This window comes from Seriola aureovittata, chromosome 21 (assembly GCF_021018895.1).
Source record: "Seriola aureovittata isolate HTS-2021-v1 ecotype China chromosome 21, ASM2101889v1, whole genome shotgun sequence".
Classification (NCBI taxonomy): Eukaryota; Metazoa; Chordata; class Actinopteri; order Carangiformes; family Carangidae; genus Seriola; species Seriola aureovittata.
Genome location: NC_079384.1, coordinates 6,869,821 through 6,889,526, shown reverse-complemented (window position 1 = coordinate 6,889,526; position 19,706 = coordinate 6,869,821). Strand labels below are relative to the sequence as shown.

The 19,706-nt window shown below is 40.0% G+C and overlaps 2 protein-coding genes across 5 annotated transcripts; one reads left to right on the top strand and one right to left on the bottom strand.

The window, feature by feature from the left end:
* The first annotated feature begins 50 nt into the window (after positions 1-50).
* On the top strand, positions 51-12,520 carry med24 (mediator complex subunit 24). 3 transcript variants are annotated; one of them, XM_056366333.1, is made up of 26 exons: positions 51-136; positions 459-592; positions 695-777; positions 871-909; positions 998-1,071; positions 1,980-2,203; positions 2,381-2,492; positions 2,600-2,750; positions 3,264-3,377; positions 3,750-3,803; positions 4,571-4,653; positions 4,762-4,848; positions 5,208-5,319; positions 5,698-5,840; positions 5,984-6,021; positions 6,137-6,219; positions 6,495-6,673; positions 7,158-7,257; positions 7,810-7,985; positions 8,124-8,388; positions 9,136-9,317; positions 9,411-9,504; positions 9,604-9,703; positions 10,620-10,700; positions 11,507-11,655; positions 12,130-12,520. In XM_056366333.1, the coding sequence occupies exons 2-26, from the start codon at positions 463-465 to the stop codon at positions 12,244-12,246; spliced, it is 2,970 nt and encodes a 989-aa protein (XP_056222308.1). In that variant the 5' UTR covers positions 51-136; positions 459-462; the 3' UTR covers positions 12,247-12,520. The 3 variants fall into 3 exon arrangements, with proteins under 3 accessions (XP_056222308.1, XP_056222309.1, XP_056222307.1); XM_056366334.1 differs by having other exon boundaries at positions 56-136; positions 462-592; positions 5,220-5,319; XM_056366332.1 differs by having other exon boundaries at positions 56-136; positions 462-592.
* A 412-nt stretch (positions 12,521-12,932) lies between these two features.
* On the bottom strand, positions 12,933-16,829 carry csf3a (colony stimulating factor 3 (granulocyte) a). Of its 2 annotated transcripts, none has more exons than XM_056366335.1 (5): positions 15,860-16,829; positions 15,188-15,360; positions 14,252-14,359; positions 14,030-14,170; positions 12,933-13,941 (listed from the first exon to the last, which is right to left on the bottom strand). In XM_056366335.1, exons 1-5 carry the CDS (start codon positions 15,873-15,875, stop codon positions 13,750-13,752), a joined length of 630 nt encoding a protein of 209 aa, XP_056222310.1. In that variant the 5' UTR covers positions 15,876-16,829; the 3' UTR covers positions 12,933-13,749. The 2 variants fall into 2 exon arrangements, with proteins under 2 accessions (XP_056222310.1, XP_056222311.1); XM_056366336.1 differs by lacking the exon at positions 15,860-16,829 and adding an exon at positions 15,734-15,841.
* Between the last annotated feature and the right edge of the window lie 2,877 nt (positions 16,830-19,706).

Below are 19,706 nucleotides of genomic sequence, written 5' to 3'. Positions count from 1 at the left end.
AAAGGAATACTGACAAGTCACGAGCTTAACCAATGAACGCTTACGTCTTTCAAAAGAAAAATGACGTACGTTGCATTGTGAAGCAGAGGAGCTACAAACAAATATCTTTCATGGTTTAAAAAACTGGAAAAGTTAGGTAAGCAACAAACTTTGGATGAACATGCTGTAACCGGGCTTGTCCTATTTGCTGTCGCATTTGTGATATTTTGCCGCCAGCAAGACACCTTTCTTTGAATCCATTGGTGAATGACTTCGGCAGCTAACGGCTAACGTCAGTTAGCCAAAGAGCTAATGAATAACGTAAAGGATGCTAGACTGAGCAGTGTTTAAAAGCGTGTAAGAGTTACCACAAGATAGCGTCAATGACACAATCTTGGAAATGCTATATTATCACCATTTTATTATTATTGTTATTATTATTATTATTATTATTACTACAAATGCGTGGTCGTTCCTAGCAGGATGAAGGTGGTCAACCTGAAGCAAGCCATTCTGCAGGCATGGAAGGAGCGTTGGAGTGACTACCAATGGGCTATTAACATCAAGAAAAACTTTCCAAAGGGAGCAACATGGGACTATCTTAACCTTGCAGGTTAACAGAAAGAAAACGCACACTATACTAATTATTTGACATTATGCGAAGTATCTTACTGTCGTTCCTCTTATGGCTCTAAATGCTGTTTGTGTATTCCAGAGGCCCTGATGGAGCAGGCGATGATTGGTCCCTCTCCTAACCCCCTTATTTTGTCATACCTCAAATATGCAATAAGTTCCCAGGTATGTAAAAAGAAAAATGGTGTAACTGAGCAATGTGTTAAACAGTAATGACATTATTTTGTAAGTTGTGAATGTAACCCCCTCTCTTCCTAGATGGTGTCTTATTCCAGTGTACTTACAGCCATCAGCAAGGTAATGTATGCTTGATGAAAATTATGGCAACATGCAATGTACCGTAAGATACAGGAGATTTTAATATCATATGCCTTTTTTCTTGTAGTTTGAAGATTTTTCTCGAGAGCTGTGTGTCCAGTCACTATTGGAGATAATGGACATGTTCTGTCATCGTCTCAGGTATGTGAAATTATCCATGCCAGTTGTGTATCAACCTCTTAGTTTCATACATTTGCCACACTTAATAACGCCCACATCCCAAATTTAACACTGCAGCCAATTGTGAAATCCATCTTTTGCATCTTAGATGATATGCACGACACACTAGAATTATTAGTACATTAGAGAAACAGTTCAAACAAAATCATTCCAAACTACAGAACTACCTGTGTTAGTTGCACAAATGTTAATGGTATAGTTTTATGACTTTTTCAGATTAAATCATGTATTACCAAAACACAGATGCGTGAAACCTATTTTGACTTCTTCCCTTTTTTTTGATAATAATAATAATTAATAAGACTAATGTATAATATGCAGTTTAGAATACACTCCAAATATTATCTGCCGTGAGTTGCAGGACTTGGCTTCTAACAGAAAACCTTTAGCCAAGAATCTGTTTTTATTGGTTGCATAATAAACATGTTGAATTGGTTACACAGTTGGAATTCCAATTTCCCTTGTTTTGCCTAGTTGTCTAATTAAAACCTGCTGCTCATCCAGAGTACTGCTGTGTTCAGTGGTAGAATAAGAGATTATATAATACCAAGATCAGCCTTCTTCCACCAGTCACTTTTTTACTTAAAACACTAGATGAGCAGTTCAGGTTCTATGGGCACATTTTATGCCTGCTCCATCTCAGGACTCATTAGGACCAAGAGTCCAAACACTTTAGCCTATTCTGTATTTATTTAGCAGAGTTATTAACCTTAAACTAGACTAACTGGTCTTTTAATTTTACTCTGGAAGTTCCCAGGCACTTTGTTGTTTTTTTTATAGATTGTTATTACTATTTCTAAAAAGCTATACATTTCTTCTCATTCTTGTTTAATGTTTTAATCAACTGCCTCTCATTTCTGACTCTTAAGCTGTCACGGGAAAGCAGAGGAATGCATCGGGCTGTGTCGGGCTCTGCTGGGAGTGGTGGTGTGGCTGATGCAGGGCTGTGCCTGGTACTGTGAGAGGCTGAGAGAACTGGGCCCATCGGCTAGCACAGAGGCCAGTTTGAGAGCCTGCCAGGAGAGGCTTCACAATCTGATGACCAGCACCAAGAACAGAGCCCTGGTCCACATTGCTCGGCTAGAGGAACAAGGTGTTAAGATTGTGTGTGTGTGTGTGTGTTTGTGTGCATGCATGTATGTGCTCTCGTAGGGTTGTGCATCATGCATAAGGGTACAAATGTCAATTTTTGCCATAAATATGATGATGATTCTTTCCCTGCCAAAGCCTAAGAAAAGCAGTCTGTAATCCCAATGTTATTCCTCCACAGGATCATGGAGCAGTGTAGAGCAAGCAATGTTGAAAGTGACAGATGGCCTCAGCAGTGTACCTAACCAGACATTAAGGACTAACCTAGAGGAGAGCTTGTCACTAGTAAAAGGGTAAAGATTCCCATCTCATTCCTAAATAATTAATACACACAGCTATTCCACTTTGGCATGGCGTTCCTGTAAAGACCATCAAAGTCAACTCTTCACTCTCTCCTCAGTATTCCTGTGATGCTGTCAGTACAATGTGACCCCCCACTCCATGCCTCCTTCCCATCAATCCATGCCTTCATCATGCTGGAAGGGACCATGAATTTGACAGGGGAGACACAGCCGCTTGTGGAGCAGCTGATGATGATCAAGAGAATGCAGGTGAACACAGAAATGAAACGTAAAATAAATTTTCAAGTTAGCAGGTCAAACTGGCAATGAAAGGAAAATGCTTGAAAAGTCTTTTAATGCCTAGAAATTAATTCAGTATGAGGGGTACACAGTGAGGTAGGTTTAATCAAAGTGCTCAGTGTTCTGTGTCATGATAAAAATGAAAAAGGCACAAGAGAAGTAGAAGTTCTATTTTGTGAGAGAGTCCAGCTTTCTACAGACAGCCATCTGTTAACACTGCTGTATTTTTAGGTAAAATCTGTCTGTAATTTTGGCATAAAGGTTGAGGTAATGGAACTTAATCTACTAAATTTTCACCTGCCCTTTGTTATGGTAAAAAAATTCACATCATGTTACTCAAACCACCTCCAATAAAACTTTAATGTTCAGTGTATACTTGCAGAGTATCAGTGTTACACTCGCCAAATGAAAGCCTGGGCTCCGTCGTTCCTTATATTTTACTTTTATTAGCAGCAGTCTTCTTAAATTCTTTGTCGTCGACAGCAAATTCCTGCTCCTCTTTTTGTCCTGGAGATCTGGAAGGCTTGCTTCACCGGCCTCATTGAGTCACCAGAGGGCACAGAGGAGCTCAAATGGACTGCCTTCACGTTCCTCAAGGTAAGCTCTATTTCAAAGACGAGGACTGGACTCTCTCTGCTTTTCATCTAGAGTTCTCTGCTTTCTCTGACCCTGGTTGTTGATTGTATCTGACTTTAGATTATTGGCAAAAGTCCGTATTAAATTGTTGAGGGGAGATAATTTTTTCCACTTTCTCAGTCATGTTTGTTTTGTCAGTATGTTGTTTCCACTTAATAATACTATAATAATACTTGATTCTATTTTTAGACTGTTGAACTTTAGTTAATCGCTGCAATTTAGTGTGCAAGGTAAAGTAAGGTCAACTGATGCCACTGTCAGAATGACATGTGACCACCAAAGAAAACTCAACACCACTCTTAAAGAAATCCATTTCTTTTTTCTTTATCCTAGATCCCACAAGTCTTACTCCGACTAAAGAAGTATCCACAAGGTGACAAAGGACAGGTATGTCTTTTTAACAATTGAACACACTGATACCATCATGGGCATATAGTGCTGCCAAGCAGACTTAGTCCAACATAGCAATACGTGTTGTTTATGTGTTGAAAGCTGGGTTAGGCAGAAATCTAGAAATACATTTTTTTAAAATGCCGGAATTGAAGAAAGCCATCCTCCTGCAGCTCTCCCCTCACAGGCATATGCACATGCTTCATACACACACGCAACATAAGCAACACAGCCACAGCAGTGAGCTTTTGGCTCATGGTTAGCAGAAGGCTGAACTATTAGCAACATTCAACATAGCCACTCATCGCCTGCTTTCATGGTAAATCTACTTACACAACCAGCCACTACAACACACTCAGATATTCCAGGAAAATGAAGTTAGCAGTCTGTAACCTGCCCATGAAAAGTTCACTCCATCTCTGAAGCGCTTCACCAATATTGACACATATCCATCTAAAGCGACGTGCACACGCATCTGCATTTGTAGCACAGCCAAAAGGAACACACACACACTCTCTGTCTGAAAAGACCTGTGATTGGCCAAAGTCTCCTGTCACGGGCTACATTTTCCAAAGCCTGAAAACACAGTGAAGATGGGGTGCAGACGTCTAGTTTGCTCTCAGGCCACTTGAATTCAATATGCTGAAAAGTGATTATGGAAGTTTTTCTCCATTGATGCCAAAAAATTACTGCCTACCTCAGCTTTAAACTGTAATGTGTGATCATTCACTGCCACTTTTAAACTTGGCAAACATATTTTCCAGGACTTCATGGAGGACGTAAACATTGCATTTCAGTACTTACTCAAGCTCACTCCACTGCTGGACAAAGCTGATCAGAGATGCAAGTAAGTGCACCAGAATCTTGCTGTCTGTAATCTACAGTAAAACACTTAGAAAGCCATGATGCTTATAATTATTTTTTTTAATGATTTCGCATGTGCTTCTTTACATAGTTGCGACTGCCTGGGCATGCTCCTACAGGAGTGTAACAAGCTTGGTCTGCTGTCAGATTCAAATACAACCTGCCTCACTTCAAAACGGTACGAGTTCCCATCTCAGAAGGAATACGTGTGATGCAGAACATTTCAGGAAAATGACTTTATTGAGAATTAAGTGCATCAGAAACCCCTGTTTTCTGTCTCTTTTTTTCTTCTTTTTCTCAACTCTTTCAGTTAATATGATCATGGATGAAATTTTATTCACCATATTCACACAATATCCCTTATACCACACCCCCTCCCCAACCCCTACACTCGCCCCCCCCCTTCTCTCTCTCTCTCTCTCTCTTCCTCTCTCTCTCTTCCTCTCTGTCTCTTTCTCTCTCTCTCTCTCTCTCTCTTTCTCTCTCTTTCTCTCCTCTACCCCTCCCTGTCCCTCTCCCCTTGCACATTTGATTCAGGACCGAGGACAGGGAGTTCGCCCCAAGGTTAAAGACAGCAGAAAATGCTAACATCCAGCCTAACCCAGGTCTTATCCTGAGAGCTGAGCCCACTGTCACCAATATCCTCAAGGTAGAGCACCACAACCTGTTCTCGACTGTGCAGGGGATTCTTAGTGTATTACAGTGTTGATGCGGAGCTGGTAATTGATAGTCATGTTCAAAATGGGTACACAAATGCCTGAAAAGGTTCAGAGAATAGGAACAGAAATTGTATTACATATGTGTGACAGTAAAAGTGAGTGAACCACAACAACTTAGTAATAAAACAAAAAAATGAACAGTAAGAAAGAAGTGTGTCTTATCTCAGATGTACACGGTGAGAAGAGAATCAAAGTTACATGCTAAGACAGCTCAAGCAAAACGGGTTCTCAAAGATGAGAGAACTATAGTGAATACACCTTTTGTAAGAAGAACAAGTGAACATATGTCTTTCCTTCTTGTTAAATAGACAGTAGATGCAGACCACTCCAAGTCCCCTGAGGGCCTTCTAGGGGTCCTGGGACACATGTTGTCTGGGAAGAGCCTGGATCTCCTCCTGGCAGCAGCAGCAGCCACTGGAAAACTCAAATCCTTTGCCCGAAAGTTTATTAAGTGAGTAACCACCAATTTTCAACCATATTTGAAAGGTTGGCAGGTTATTAATGTTGCTGTGTTTGCCAAGTTGGAAACTCCAGAGAAAATGACTATCAGGGGTATGTTTTATATCTTATGATTTTTTTTATCTTTTGTCCTAGGCTTAATGAGTTTCCCAAGCACATCAGCGGCGAAGGATGTGAGTTCAAAAACAAGAGTGACGTGTTCCAATGTGGGAATTTCTTTGTTCACTGATGTACTGCTTCTTGAATAAGATACCAACACTTAGGATTTTTCCCTCCTCTCTCACTCAGCCAAGTCTGCGTCAGTACGGGCCCTGCTCTTCGACATCTCCTTCCTCATGCTCTGCCATGTGGTGCAGACATACGGTTCAGAGGTTAGTTCATGGCAATTCAAGCTTATTAAAAAAAGAGTATGATGATGATCTAGGGCACAGCATTCTGTGTGGAGCAAAATCAGCCTGCTCTTTGAGTGTGAGGCCACAAGATGTCCAGAGAGGGTTGTGCATTACTGACCTAACATTGTCTGCAGCACCTGCTTGCTGAACAAAATATTGTAGGTTAGTTAACTCTGTCATCTGTCTGTTTTGATTGATTAAGCCTTCAATGATTCACACGGTGCACACGGCTGTCCTGTGTTTCCCATCGCCAGGTGATCCTGTCAGACCCCAGTCCTTCAGGTGAGACGCCCTTCTTTGAAACATGGCTACAGACGTGTATGCCTGAGGAGGGCAAGACTCTGAATCCAGACCACCCTTGCTTCAGACCTGAGCCTGGCAAAGTTGAGAGCCTGGTGACCCTGCTGAACAACTCCTCAGAGATGAAACTAGTGTGAGTTAGGCAATAATCTTGAGTTAAAGAATTTCTTTGTGATAATCACTTAACATACTTTACTTCACTGCTGATCATTTTCCCTTAGAAAAACTATTTAATAGATTTTTCCAAACAACTGGTTTCTATTAATTTCTAATGACAAATACACACTTAAAATAAAATATTCCCTTAGAACTGCTTACACACCCCTTAAAACTTTTTTGAGCCAGGACATAGTTCATATTAAACATAAACATTACTAATTTGTAATTGCAGCTCTCTCTGGCTTTTGACAATACAGTATGCCTCAGTCATCAGATAGGTTCCAAACAGTACATGATAGCACCAGACAGGCGCACTATTCCAATGACTAAACACTTTAAACCTCAATACCACTATTTGCGTTTTCATTTCAGTTGTTTATGTAGTGGAAATTTCTTACACATGGTAAGTCATGCTCTAAATATGGAAGTTCCTCTGACGTTCTGTTCTGTTGTGACAGTCAGGTGAAATGGCATGAAATTTGCCTCAGCACACCCGCGGCTATCTTGGAAGTTCTGAATGCGTGGGAGAATGGTGTGCTTTCTGTGGAGGCAGTGCAGGTCTGTCCGACTTTTTTTGATTTGTCTTCTTGTAATTGGAAAATATTCTTGTGAGATTTCCTGGATGTCAGTTGCTTATGTTGAACTAGAAACTACCCTACCCACTACTACCCACTAGGCGTTGCATATCTAAGGATTTTCTTGGCCCTACTTTTGTAGTTTGACTCATTATTCTAGTGAGTATGACATACTCTGTGGAAACTGAGCGTTGCAACAGGAATGACGTCCCAAAGTCCTGTAGATGCAGCTGACTTCTCATTTCTTCTTACATTCTAGTTTTTCTATAACGAAATGTGGAAGGACAAAGTTTTAGTCAGCATCCTCTGTCCTTCCTTCCTCTTTTCTTTTTGCATTTTTTTGCATTTTTTGCCTTTAATCTAATTAACAGTGAGAGAGGGAGAGAAAGAAACATGAAAGTCAGAGAGAGAGAGAGAGCAGGGCCAAAGGTCAGACTCAAACCCATGACCGCTGCAGTTAGGACTAAGCCTTTGTGGTACACGCTGTAACAGTCTTCTCTCTTTTCCCACTGCTGTCAACTCTCTCTGAGTATAGAAGATCACGGACAACATCAAGGGGAAGGTGTGCAGTATGGCCATCTGTGCGGTGGCCTGGCTGGTGGCCCATGTCAGGATGCTTGGGAGGGATGAGCGGGAGAAACCCCAGACTATGATAAGACAACTTGTGACTCCACTGTATGGGGAGAACACTCTGCAGTTTTACAATGAACGGTACAAACAACTAAAACACACATTTATACTTCACAACCAAGCCCGTGATCAGATGCAGATGACGGTATGTTCAACCAGTCTTCACTGTCCATTATTACACAGATTAACAATTACATCCTCTCCCCACACTCTCACCAGTGTGATCATCATGAGCTCCATCATGGAGCACATGTGCGCTGACGTCTTCCAACAAACGGCCGCAACTCTGCGCCCCCCGGTGGAGGGCCAGGAGCCGATTCCCTACCGCAACCTGCTGCCCGCCAAAGAACCCATTCACAAGGCCCTCAGCAAGCAGTTCCAGGCGGTACTGCGCAAAGGCTGGGTGGACAGCCGGGCCCTTCATCTGTTTGAGAGTCTTCTCAACATGGGAGGAGTTTTCTGGTTCACTAACAATTTGGTCAAGGTAGGAGGACGAAGTACAGTTGCTGATAGCTTGAGGCCCGATAGAGATTTTAAGAATCAACATTCCAAAACATTCAGATTACTGCAATGTAATACAAGATATTATTTGATTGAAAAAATGCTTAAACTTTTAGTTTTTAACTAGCATTTACTTTATTTTTGGGGTTTTACCATTTGTGCAAATTTTCAAGGGTTTTGCCACATTTTGATATCTGGGATGATTTGGCATAAATTTTTTGTATTATCATTATTATTATTATTATCATAGAGAAATTCTTGACTTGTTTGTTTTTAGATACCCTGTAGAGTTCTGCTGTAAGCAAATGTGGTTATCGTTATATGTGTGTGTTTTCTAAAGCTTTGTATGTTGAACACATTTGTTTCCTGATAAAATACTTAAGTCGATTTGGTTCTTGAATATTTTGAAACCTGCATTGTTTATATCTTCATTAGTTACCCAACAAGCACTTATCTTCTTTCTTGTCTTTTGCTCACACATTGGTTGATTTCTTCATCACATCATCACCACCAACTGTCGATCAGTGGAATAGCATTAAACCATCACGTGAGATGCACAAAGATAGGTTCTCATCAAAAACTTGCTCTGTAACACCACTCGTGGTCTCAAACTCCATTTGGTGCCTTTTTTAAGATGATGAAAACTCACTCTTATGAGATGAAAGGTGCAAAGGGACCTTAAATTGAGTATTTTTGAGGTGTGTAATTGGAGCACTGCATGTTATTTCAGGAGCTGCTGAAGGAGACTCGGCAGGAATGGGCCAATCGGGTGGTGGAGTTACTCTACAGCATCTTTTGTCTGGACACCCAGCAGATCACCCTCACCCTGCTGGGTACCATCCTGCCCAACCTGCTCACAGACTCTGCCCACTGGCACAGCCTGGCAGACCCACCCGGAAAAGCACTTGCCAAGTAAGAGAAGCTCAATACTTTGATATTGGCAGTGGTTTTGTTGTGTTTATTTTGGGATCTGGTGTTAACTTTCCTGTTCGGATGACTCCTCAGGCTGTCTGTGTGGTGTGCACTCAGCTCTTACTCCTCTCACCACAAAGGCTCGTTCTCAGCTCGTCAACGCAAAAGGCAGCGAGAAGATATTGAGGTAAAACTGTGAGAAAGGCAACTTATTGTTTTACAAGCAAGTATTATTTTAAAGATCTCTAATACACTGTTGTCTAAAATAATACATTATTATCTACAGGACTACAACAGCCTCTTTCCCTTGGATGACACTCAACCTTCTAAACTCATGCGCCTGCTGAGCTCCAATGAGGATGAACCTGTAGCCCTTTCCAGTCCAGGTCAGTCTAGTAATGTCTGCTTTTTAATACACAGTTGTATTGTATAAACCTGCAGCTGTTCAGTTGTAAGTCTTTCGGTATGAGCTGGGGATTATGAAAATGCCAGATGGTTTTCAAAAGGAAATGGACCAGCAAGTTGCTTCTTGTAAGCATTTTCTGCTAAATCAGAAAGAATAAACCTTAATTATCTGTTCAGGATCTTGCCCGTCAGCACATTTCAACTTGAGTACTGCAGTCTATATGTGACAGTTCAGCACTAAGTAATTAGATTGATATCGACACATTGAGTATTGTGGTTTCCATTTACTCTTTCGTCATAATCACCATTGAGCTATTGAAATTTCCACTTCAGTTTTAGCTTAAGCCACACAGAGAAATCCCCACAGAGGGCGTCAAAATGTGTGTTGCATGACCTGGGGGAAAAATGCATTAGCTACTTTGCTTTGTGTCATTAAGATTGAAACTAACATTAAGTTCTTTTGTTTTTTTTCCATGCAAAGTCAATAAGCTTGACTTTTTCGATTTAAAAGACCAGTGATTTAGAAACTGTCTTGTCATGATTTCAATTTATAGTTGTTAAAATAATAATAAAATGAAGAAAATGACTCTGAAAATGTGGCTTTTGTTTTGATTATCTACCCTACATCTTGCTGAAATGTGTTTAACGAGGTTATTTTAGGAACAGTGGAAGATTATGTCCTTATTATGAGATTTTTTTTATGTAAGAGTGGAAGGAAGCCTTTTAGACTTTCTCATGATTACATTTTGTCAACCGCCAGCACAATAAGGATAACTTCAACTTCCCTGTTTAAATTTTTTTTGTTTTGTGTATGTTTTTTTTCATCAAATGATCACATACAATGAAAACAAAACTTGTGAAGTCTTCAGCTGTTTTTCATGTCACGTTCTATCATAGGCGACAGATCTATGAGCAGTTCCCTCTCGGCCTCCCAGCTCCACACCGTCAACATGAGGGATCCTCTGAACCGAGTCCTGGGTGAGAACTTTGTCCATGTTATATGTCCATATGCATGCACAGAGAAAGGAACCCTCACGTGTCTACTCTGTATTTCTCTCCTACCACCATCTTAAGAATAAAGAAGGCATGGATTGTTGTGGTGGCCGAATGATTACAGCGCATGCCACATAACTGTAATGTCCACGGTTCTGGCAGTGGTCCTTTGCTGCATGTCATAGCCTCCCATGCTTTCCTATCTTCCCATCCTCCATGAAGACTATCAAATAAAGGCAGAAATGCCCAAAAAATTATCTTTACAACAACAACAAAAAAAAGGATAAATAAGTTACATAGGCACGTGGGAAATTATGAATGCAGATGCCTCCCTTTGTGACACAAGGGGTCAATGAATTAATTAATTTAATTCTGCAAAATTCTGCATGGCCATCAAAACATGAAAATAATGTTTTATTTTATTTGAATGGGATTGATCAAAGAGGTCATTAGTCAGAAAGGTCACAAATTTCTGACCTACATTTTTACTGTGCTGTTTCACTCTGACAATTCTGCAGAAACTACAGTTGTGAAACTATGATTGCTTGATATTATGCGTCAGGCTTTCCATGAGTTAGCATTTTTCTTTGCCAAATGAAACTTTGATAAAATGAGTTTTGGGTAATATTTAATTAAATAGAGAAAAAATACAGAAAGATGGTTCTTCTAGATTCTAGCTACAAATCTTGGCGGTAACTGCCCATCACCTCAGGAAAATGACATGAACCAAATAAAACGTGTGTAATTCCTTCAACCATGACAATGCATAAAACCTGTTTTCTTCTCCCCAGCCAACCTCTTCCTCCTCATTTCCTCCATCGTGGGCTCCAAGATGGCTGGACCTCATACCCAGTTTGTACAGAGTTTTATGGAGGAGTGCGTTAAGTGCCTGGAGCAGGGGAGTCGTGGGAGCATCCTGCAGTTCATGCCCTTTACAATGGTGAGTTATGAGCTGAGGGAAGAAGAAACTGGGAGGGGAGGCCAAAGGAGTGATAGGAGGGAGAGGAGTGGCTGTTTCATCAGACATTACTGGAAAGGGTTTGGATGTCATCCCCCTTAAGTTCAAGTGTTTGTTCCGCAGGTTGAAAGGATAGAGTGCCTTGGTGAAGGGTGATCTTTGTGATCAATGGGTGCAGGGTGCAGGTTAACCAGTACAAACTGAACAAGAATTAAAATTTAAATTCACTTTGATGTTCAGCATATTTGTATGACTAATGGATTTGTGGGAGCCTTTGATCATAGTTAAATAGTGTCTCTGCAAACAACTAAAATACCCCAAAAACTAGATCAAGGGTGAAAACTTGACCTCTAATGAAGCCCGACTAGATTTCGTCATGTCTTGAGCAACAGTCAGTGTTTCCTCAGCCACTCTAAAGCTGGAAACTAATGGTTAATGGTCTTTTTGTGCATCCAGGTTTCTGAGCTGGTGAAGCTGCCTGCTCTGGCCAAACCTAAAGTTGTCCTGGCCATCACTGACCTGACTCTGCCGCTGGGGAGGAGAGTAGCTGCCAAAGCCATATCTGCCTTGTAAACTGTAGATTTAAATTTACACCAGTACCAAATTAAAATCAAGTTGGCCCAGTTCTGTCTCAGTGGGTAAAGTACAGCAGAAAGGTAAATATACAACTTAATATTTAGTTGTTCTATACCTGCCAGGGTCATCCTTATGAAGGGACTCTTTGTTGGAAAATAACATGTCTTTAGCCATGTATCTGTAAACACTGTTTTTCTACTGTTTTTTTATGTTCCTTTTCACACTTGAAGAAATGTGTAAATAAGATTTAGACTAAAAACACAGAATCGAGTTTGTTGTTTCTGTTTCTACTTGCCAGTATTTACTCACTCAAAGTGAGTTTCATTTGTTGTGTGGTTATTTATCAGATCATATTAAGATTACATCACCTTTGGAGATTACAGTAACATGAGACCTGACCACTGTGATCACAAACCAGTCAGTTGATTGGTCACATGCTAGGGAGGTTATCACATGACACTACATACGAGGGAGTTTGAATCATCCTCTGACTGACAAAAAGCTCATGGTCTTCAGACACTCACTGGGCACTTGCAACACTTCCTCAAGGAAATCAGTCTGGCTGGGAGTGTGGCAGAATTAATCACACAGAAGTATCTATTTCACTTTTTGTTGCACTTCCCTACTATAATATTGTCTTAACTGGAATTTTAAGTCTAATTTCATTCATGAGACGGCATGCATCAGCATGACCCAGTGCCTCGTGTCAGTAAGGATAGTCATTGACAATAAGGAACAATCCCTCTTCACAAGGTTTGTTTTTTTATTGAAAGATCAGAAAATAAAACAATTTTTAAAATAAGTTTCATCCAAAAAATAATTAGTTACATTTAAAAATGTTTACAGAAAATATGATCACTTCATAAAATCCCCTAAAATAAGTTTTGATAGTTGATAAAGTTCATAAATGTCTCTAAACTTGCTGATCTCTTATACATTACTGTTATTAAACTCTGCTGTGTAAAGCAATTGTAAATATCGTTTTTGGACTATTGAATAACTTTTGATTTTGTATGAGAGTTGAGAATTTCATTTTCAGTTATTATGTAATGTAAACAGGTAAAGTACTTTCAGTAGAAGCCAGCAGGCCTGAGTTAAAACAGAAGTTGCCTCAGCTGTCAACAAAAAGAAGACTGACGAATACAAAGCTTTGTTATCAAAAATAAATTCCCTAAATAAATATTAAATATTCCAATTTAATAGATAAATAAATAAATAAATGAAAATATAATAAATAATGTCTTAAGTGATAAATATTAAATGCCATGATAAAAAATGGCAGGATATGGTAAGTTTTGGACATAAGCCAAAATTAGTTAAAATTAGTTAAAATGAGCGGATGGCCCTTTACTGCATGTATTTACCCTTCTCTCTGCCTCCCCGTTTCCTGTTTCTCTCTACTATACTATCAAATAAAGGCATAAAAAGTCCCAAAAAATATACTTTAAAAAACAAACATACAAAAAAAAAAATAGTTAAAATGAGTATGGGATCTTTTAGTCAGCTTTCTGTCTCCTCTTCATTGCTCTGGTCCAGACTCCTGAGGCAGCGGACTGTGTCCTGCCCGAAGGCCTGGAGCTGGACCAGAGTCAGGTGTGCTGCCACCTGCACGTCATATTCCCCTAGTAGATGTAAAGCCATAGGGGTTGGGGTGGGCTGCACCACAGCCTCTTTCTGGACCATTTTCAGCATCTGCAACAAATGGGAAAAGGCATCACAAAGGTGCCAAAAATGCAAAATGTTTGTCAGGACAATCAGTGATTCGGAGACATTCTCCTACCTTATTGATCTGAATGATGAGGTCTCTGATGTCAGCCATTAGATCAGTCACTTTGTTTTTGTTTTCCAGCCGTTCAGAGACAGAGCTCAGTAAGGCACGGTGCAGCTGAAGACCCTCGGACATCTGTGTCAGACTGGTTTGCTAATAGATAAAAAAAAATAAATGAGACATGTCCCTTTTTTTTAAACCGACATTACATTCAAATACGCTGAAGATGCTTACCAGAGAGACGTTTTCTGACACAACTCTGAGTACAGGAGCAGAGGGGATGCCGATCTTCTTTGCCATTAACACAAACATTGCATTTTCTGAGGAATTTAGTTGTAGAGTCTGCAGCAGAGAGATAACACAAAGATGTTATGGATAGATAACAGCTTGACATGCATTTGAAAAGTTCTAAATCCATCATGAAAAACCTGGTGGCAGAAGTCCTCAGATTCTTTACTTAAGTGTAAGTACTAATACCACCATGTATAGAAACTCCATCACAAGTAAAAGTTAAAGTCTTCACTATAGAGAATGTTCCTTGTCAGTGATATGTTATTATGTTCTATAATCCTCTATGATGATGCAGCATATTTCATCATTAAAGGTTTTGTATGTCTCATTTGTAACTTAATGTTAAATGAATGCAATGTAGTACACAGGTATAAGGAGGCATTAAATGGACACACTCCAGTGATGAACAAGTATCCAAAGTACTGAAGCACATGGCGTAGGGTATATGGGTAATGAGTACATAAAGGCAACTTTCGACAACAGTGAAAAAAAGCATACAGGCATGCAAAGATTGATTGAAAAGCCACAGACGTAAGAGATTAATGCTGGACCCTTTCAGCAGTTCACTGGTCCCGCACAGCAGCTTCAAGAAGCACTGCGACTACTGCAGCTGCCGAACGATAATTATCACGTTTGTGTCTAACTTTTCCAATATGCAAAGTGACAGTGACTGCTGCACAGCTAATAAACGGACGCATTTCAGACCGGACTCATAAAACAGCCTTTTAGAAAACCTGTTAACGGATCCATAACAGGCTGAGTAATGCAGAAGCCCTTTTATGGGCTCATTCACAGACCTGCAGTTTAACCGCGCAGCAGCCTTGAAGCTCTGCCTGAAGCACATTTCATCAACACCAGCACACATCTGCTGTATCTCACCTCTGTGTGAATGCAGGATTTGTGCGTGTCGGGAATGGAGAGCAGGATCTTCTCTACTAAGCCGCGGCTCCTCTGTACCATCTCCTGGAATTGCGGATCCTCAACAAGTGCGCTCCCCTCCGGCAGAGGTGCGCTGCGAGCAACGGTGGCCATGTAGGAGGAAATGGCGATAACTGCAAGGGGAGAAAAATCAAAACGTTAACGCCGTGGCATCTAAACAGTCCCCCGGTACAATGCGTGTGTGTGCGTGAGAGAGAGAGAGAGAGAGAAAGAGAGAGAGGCAGAGGACAGGCAGAACAAAGCCTAGCTCTCTCCTCAGCTGATCCCCTGTGCTGCAGCATTGGACATGCCCCCCCTTCAGGCTAGATAACTGCTGAGTTGAGAATAGTCACTGTAATGTGAAACCTAAAAGTAATTGCTGTAGTTAAACATAGCGTGTATGACACTTTGACCTGATGTAAAAAAAAAAATAAAAAATGAAAAAAAAAGATGTAAACTTGTAATCTATTCTTTAAAACAGCCTCCTGATGAAATAAATTAAAATACCGTCAACACCAGCTCCATATTTTCTTGAAGCTTCCTCCTCTTAGTCTGTGTTGTCTCTGAGGAGTCTGGAGATCATCAGCAAAAGGGAAGAAGGCAGCATTTTGCAAGCATTACCTCACTACTCACCAATCATGATGTCCATTGCTCAGTTGGTGAATGTCTTACAGTCTTGACCTCAAGTGAGCACCATTCATGATTTATAGTTCACTTATAGTCATATGTATATATAGCACCTACTTGTAGAGGGATTTCCCATCATTTGTTCATCTGAATTAGTCTCATTATGAGTGACAGGATGTTTCCACAAAAATCACATTTAAATTGAAAGGCCTGTCATTTTTTTGTTTTTTATTAAGTCACCCAACTTATTTGGATCCAAATTGTGGAACCAATAAAGACGAAATATTGAGTTTGATCCAGGCATGATATCAGATTTGGATTTGTTCATTAATTTAACATTTTGGGTCAATTATGTAATAAATAACAAATCAAAGACTACTTATTAATTTTTTTTTTTTAATTCAAATAAAATAAAAAAATTAAATGAGTGAAAAGAAAAATATACCAGCAAATAAATGAATAAAAACGGTAAAAGTAGATTTGAGAGGACGTAACTGTCTAGTTTTACTTTGCAATACAATCTTCAACGTAAGCCTCCAGAATAACACAATTCAAGAATTCATTTTGGGAACTGAAATGATTTTATTACTGATATTTTATGTTGATGTAATTCAGCTAGAAGTTCAAGAATGAGTTTCTCCAAATCATATACAAAGAGAGCATGAGGAACAGGCGTTTCCTTTGCCTGCAGTTAGACAAAATTGAAATTGAAAGTATTTCAGTGTGAAATTCCTCTTTTCTTTTTTTTTTTTGGAAATCCAGGTTTTTTTTGGGAGGAAACTTTACTCATCTTATGATCTCTGTGCTCATCCTGAGTGATTTGGGGCCATCATGAGTCGCTTCTGTGCTGAATGACTTGAGGTTTTTTCTTTTTTTTTGTCAATAGATAAGAAAATTTGACACATATAGGACAGAAATATTTGAGATAAATGATGAAATGGGAGTGCAGACGACTCCCTGGGATGCAGTCAGTTACGCACAGCTGTGTTGCCCTGGACTATTATGACATTTAAAGTGATTTTCCAATTGGTGCCGCTGTTGCAGCAATTAGAAAGATCCAAAGTGTGTCTTACCTGGAGTGTCCTGGTCTACACGGGCTGATTCAGGGTTGGTGTGTTCATCAGACTTTACAGGTACATTGTCTCAAGGCTTGGCAGATACAAGAGTGCCATCTGGTGGAATTCCTGTATACATGACTTACAGAATAAACCACAGCTGTGTGGTTTCACTCTGAAAGGAGCTGCTTGCATTTCATTCACAAAATCTCAAAGTTGAAAGTTTTCAGTTGGGTTTTTCGGTAAATTCTTTTGCCATAAAGGAATAGTTTGACATCATGGGAAATAAATTCACTTTCTTACCTAGACTCCAGCAAGTAGATTGATACCACTGATGCCAGTCCGTTAGATCCTCATTTCAAAAGTGAAGCTCCAAACATATACCATTATGTAATCACCTCATAGGTCAATCATGTGCCTCCATTGTAGCAGATCGGTTTGCTTCATGCTCTGACGCGAGGCCCCTTGATCAGTCAGTGTAGCTATGTTACATCTGGCCATGCTTGATAGGCTGTGAAGTGAAGCTGTCAAATCTGATCCCTGAAATCCACACTGGTCTGATCTCCAATCAGTCCTGCACATGAAAGGAGGGCATTATTCAATGCTGAGGCCTCGCTCTACGGCCCCGTCAATGACCCAGTTGGACACCAACCACATGGTTTATTTGATGTAGCCTACTGTATAACACAGTGTCACCTTTGTATCTGCTTGCTACAATGCTGTCATTGCAGCAAGTGAAAAGGTCCATGGTGCATGAATAGATTTAATTCGATGTAGGCTATCTGTAGCTGGGGAAAGCCTTTCGGTATTAACAGGAATTTAAAGTAGGGCATTTAGGTTTAAGATGAAAGGAAAGGAGAGAACCTACAATGAAAACAGAAAGAGGTTTTCCCATCCAGCACTCACCTATTCATTCTCTCATATACTGAGGAAGCCATTAAAGGACCTGGAGTTAGAGAGTCCAAAGATCGAGATAAAATATTAAACATGTTAAACAAATGAAATAGGTTCTAGGGTTAATCCTGGATTTTGGGAAAACTTAAAAATGGTACATTTGCCTTGTAAAATACTACATGTGTTCTCACTTGACAAATGCTGGATTTTCCCAATAGATTTCCAGCAGATCGGATATCACGATCAACTGCGAGTTCTCCCCAATTTTGCAAAATTTGGAAATTTTGACATAACACAGATTTTTGTTCTTGGGTTTCAGATCCAAGAATGTAATGTCGTGTTAACGTGGTGAGACTGATACCGGTAATCCACAAGGACATCCAGGTCAAATCTCTTTTGAAACCAGGTTTTAACGGCAGATTGTGTCATGAGATCTCACATGGACTTAGAGTGCGATGCTCAGCTGTTCTGTCTCACAGGAAATTATGGAACTAAGGAATTAGGAAATGTGTTTTAGCTGGAATGCACTGGGCCTAGTCAGAAGCATCTGTGTTGAAACTGGGTGCAATGCGTTCTTCCTCAGAGGAAGGAGGTTTGGACAGGAACGGGCATTTCTCAGGAAATTATTTCACAACAAAATGATGATGACCTGACCTTTCGTCCCAAAAATCTGACTCAGATATAAAAAACACTAATTTCACTTATCTGTACAAATTCTGTATTTCTTTCTTTTGAGGGTGATTTACACCAGTGCAGATATTTAACAGGAAACCAAACATGCATTCTTTGTGTTTCCAATTGGCCTTTATCCAGAAAGAATATTGAGCAACCCTGAATTTATCTGAATTAAATCAGACTAATTAAAAGGTTACATCTCTGAATGTAGAGTGAAAAAAAGTAGAATAAAATAACCAAAAAAACCCTGCATCCATACGGCAGTTCTGAACATAAATATCCAAGTACTAAACATATATAATATACAATTTATACTGACATATATAATATATAACACTAAATCACATTAATAGACTATTCACCTCCTGTACAATTGCACTATTAAAATACCCATTTACAGTGTATTAGCTATTAATAGTACAAGTGTTTGACATCTTGACGTAATATCATAGGATGCCACATATTGTATTATGATACCAATATAAGGGCAGATGTAATCTCATCCTTCTCCTCAGCTCCTTCTTCACATTCACTAAATGTACTGTTGTGTGGATCAGCATGCTCACCCAGGGTTGGATCACCAACACGGCAAAGTGGGCAACTGCCCGGGGGGCCCCACATTGTCAGGGGCCCGAGAGGCCTCAGATTGTTGGTGTGGCAATTACTTACTGGTAATTTGCCTATTTGCAATTTTGTTATATCACCAAAACTGAAATGGTAAGCGCACTTGGTAATAGTAAAGGGTTTCTGCATTGTCATCTAATTTTATCTAATAATATCTAATAATGTTTAATACCGCTGATACCTCACCACCACTGTGTTTTGTATCAAATGTACATTTCTTACATGTACAAAAGCTAATGTTAATGTGAAAACGTGAAAGATAAAGACATTTATTTTACTCACACTTACACACTTACCACAACAGAGGGAGCTGTGTAACACAAATTGAGTGTGAGATCTTGACACAGTCTCTTCTCCTCAGACAGCAGTGACTCTCTGTCTTTTGTCTCTGGATCAGCCCCTGGGGGACACCAACAAAATTAAAAAAAAAAAAAAAAAATAGACCATCTCAGAATATTGATACTCACCCAGAGGAAGTCCTCGTCACTCTCCGCAGATGCAGCATCTCTGGTGGTACCTTTTTTTTTAGGCTAAAGGAGGAAATTGGCAGGTGCCCACACGGGCCCTTGCTGGGAGACCCCATGTGATCTCGGAGCTTGGAAACA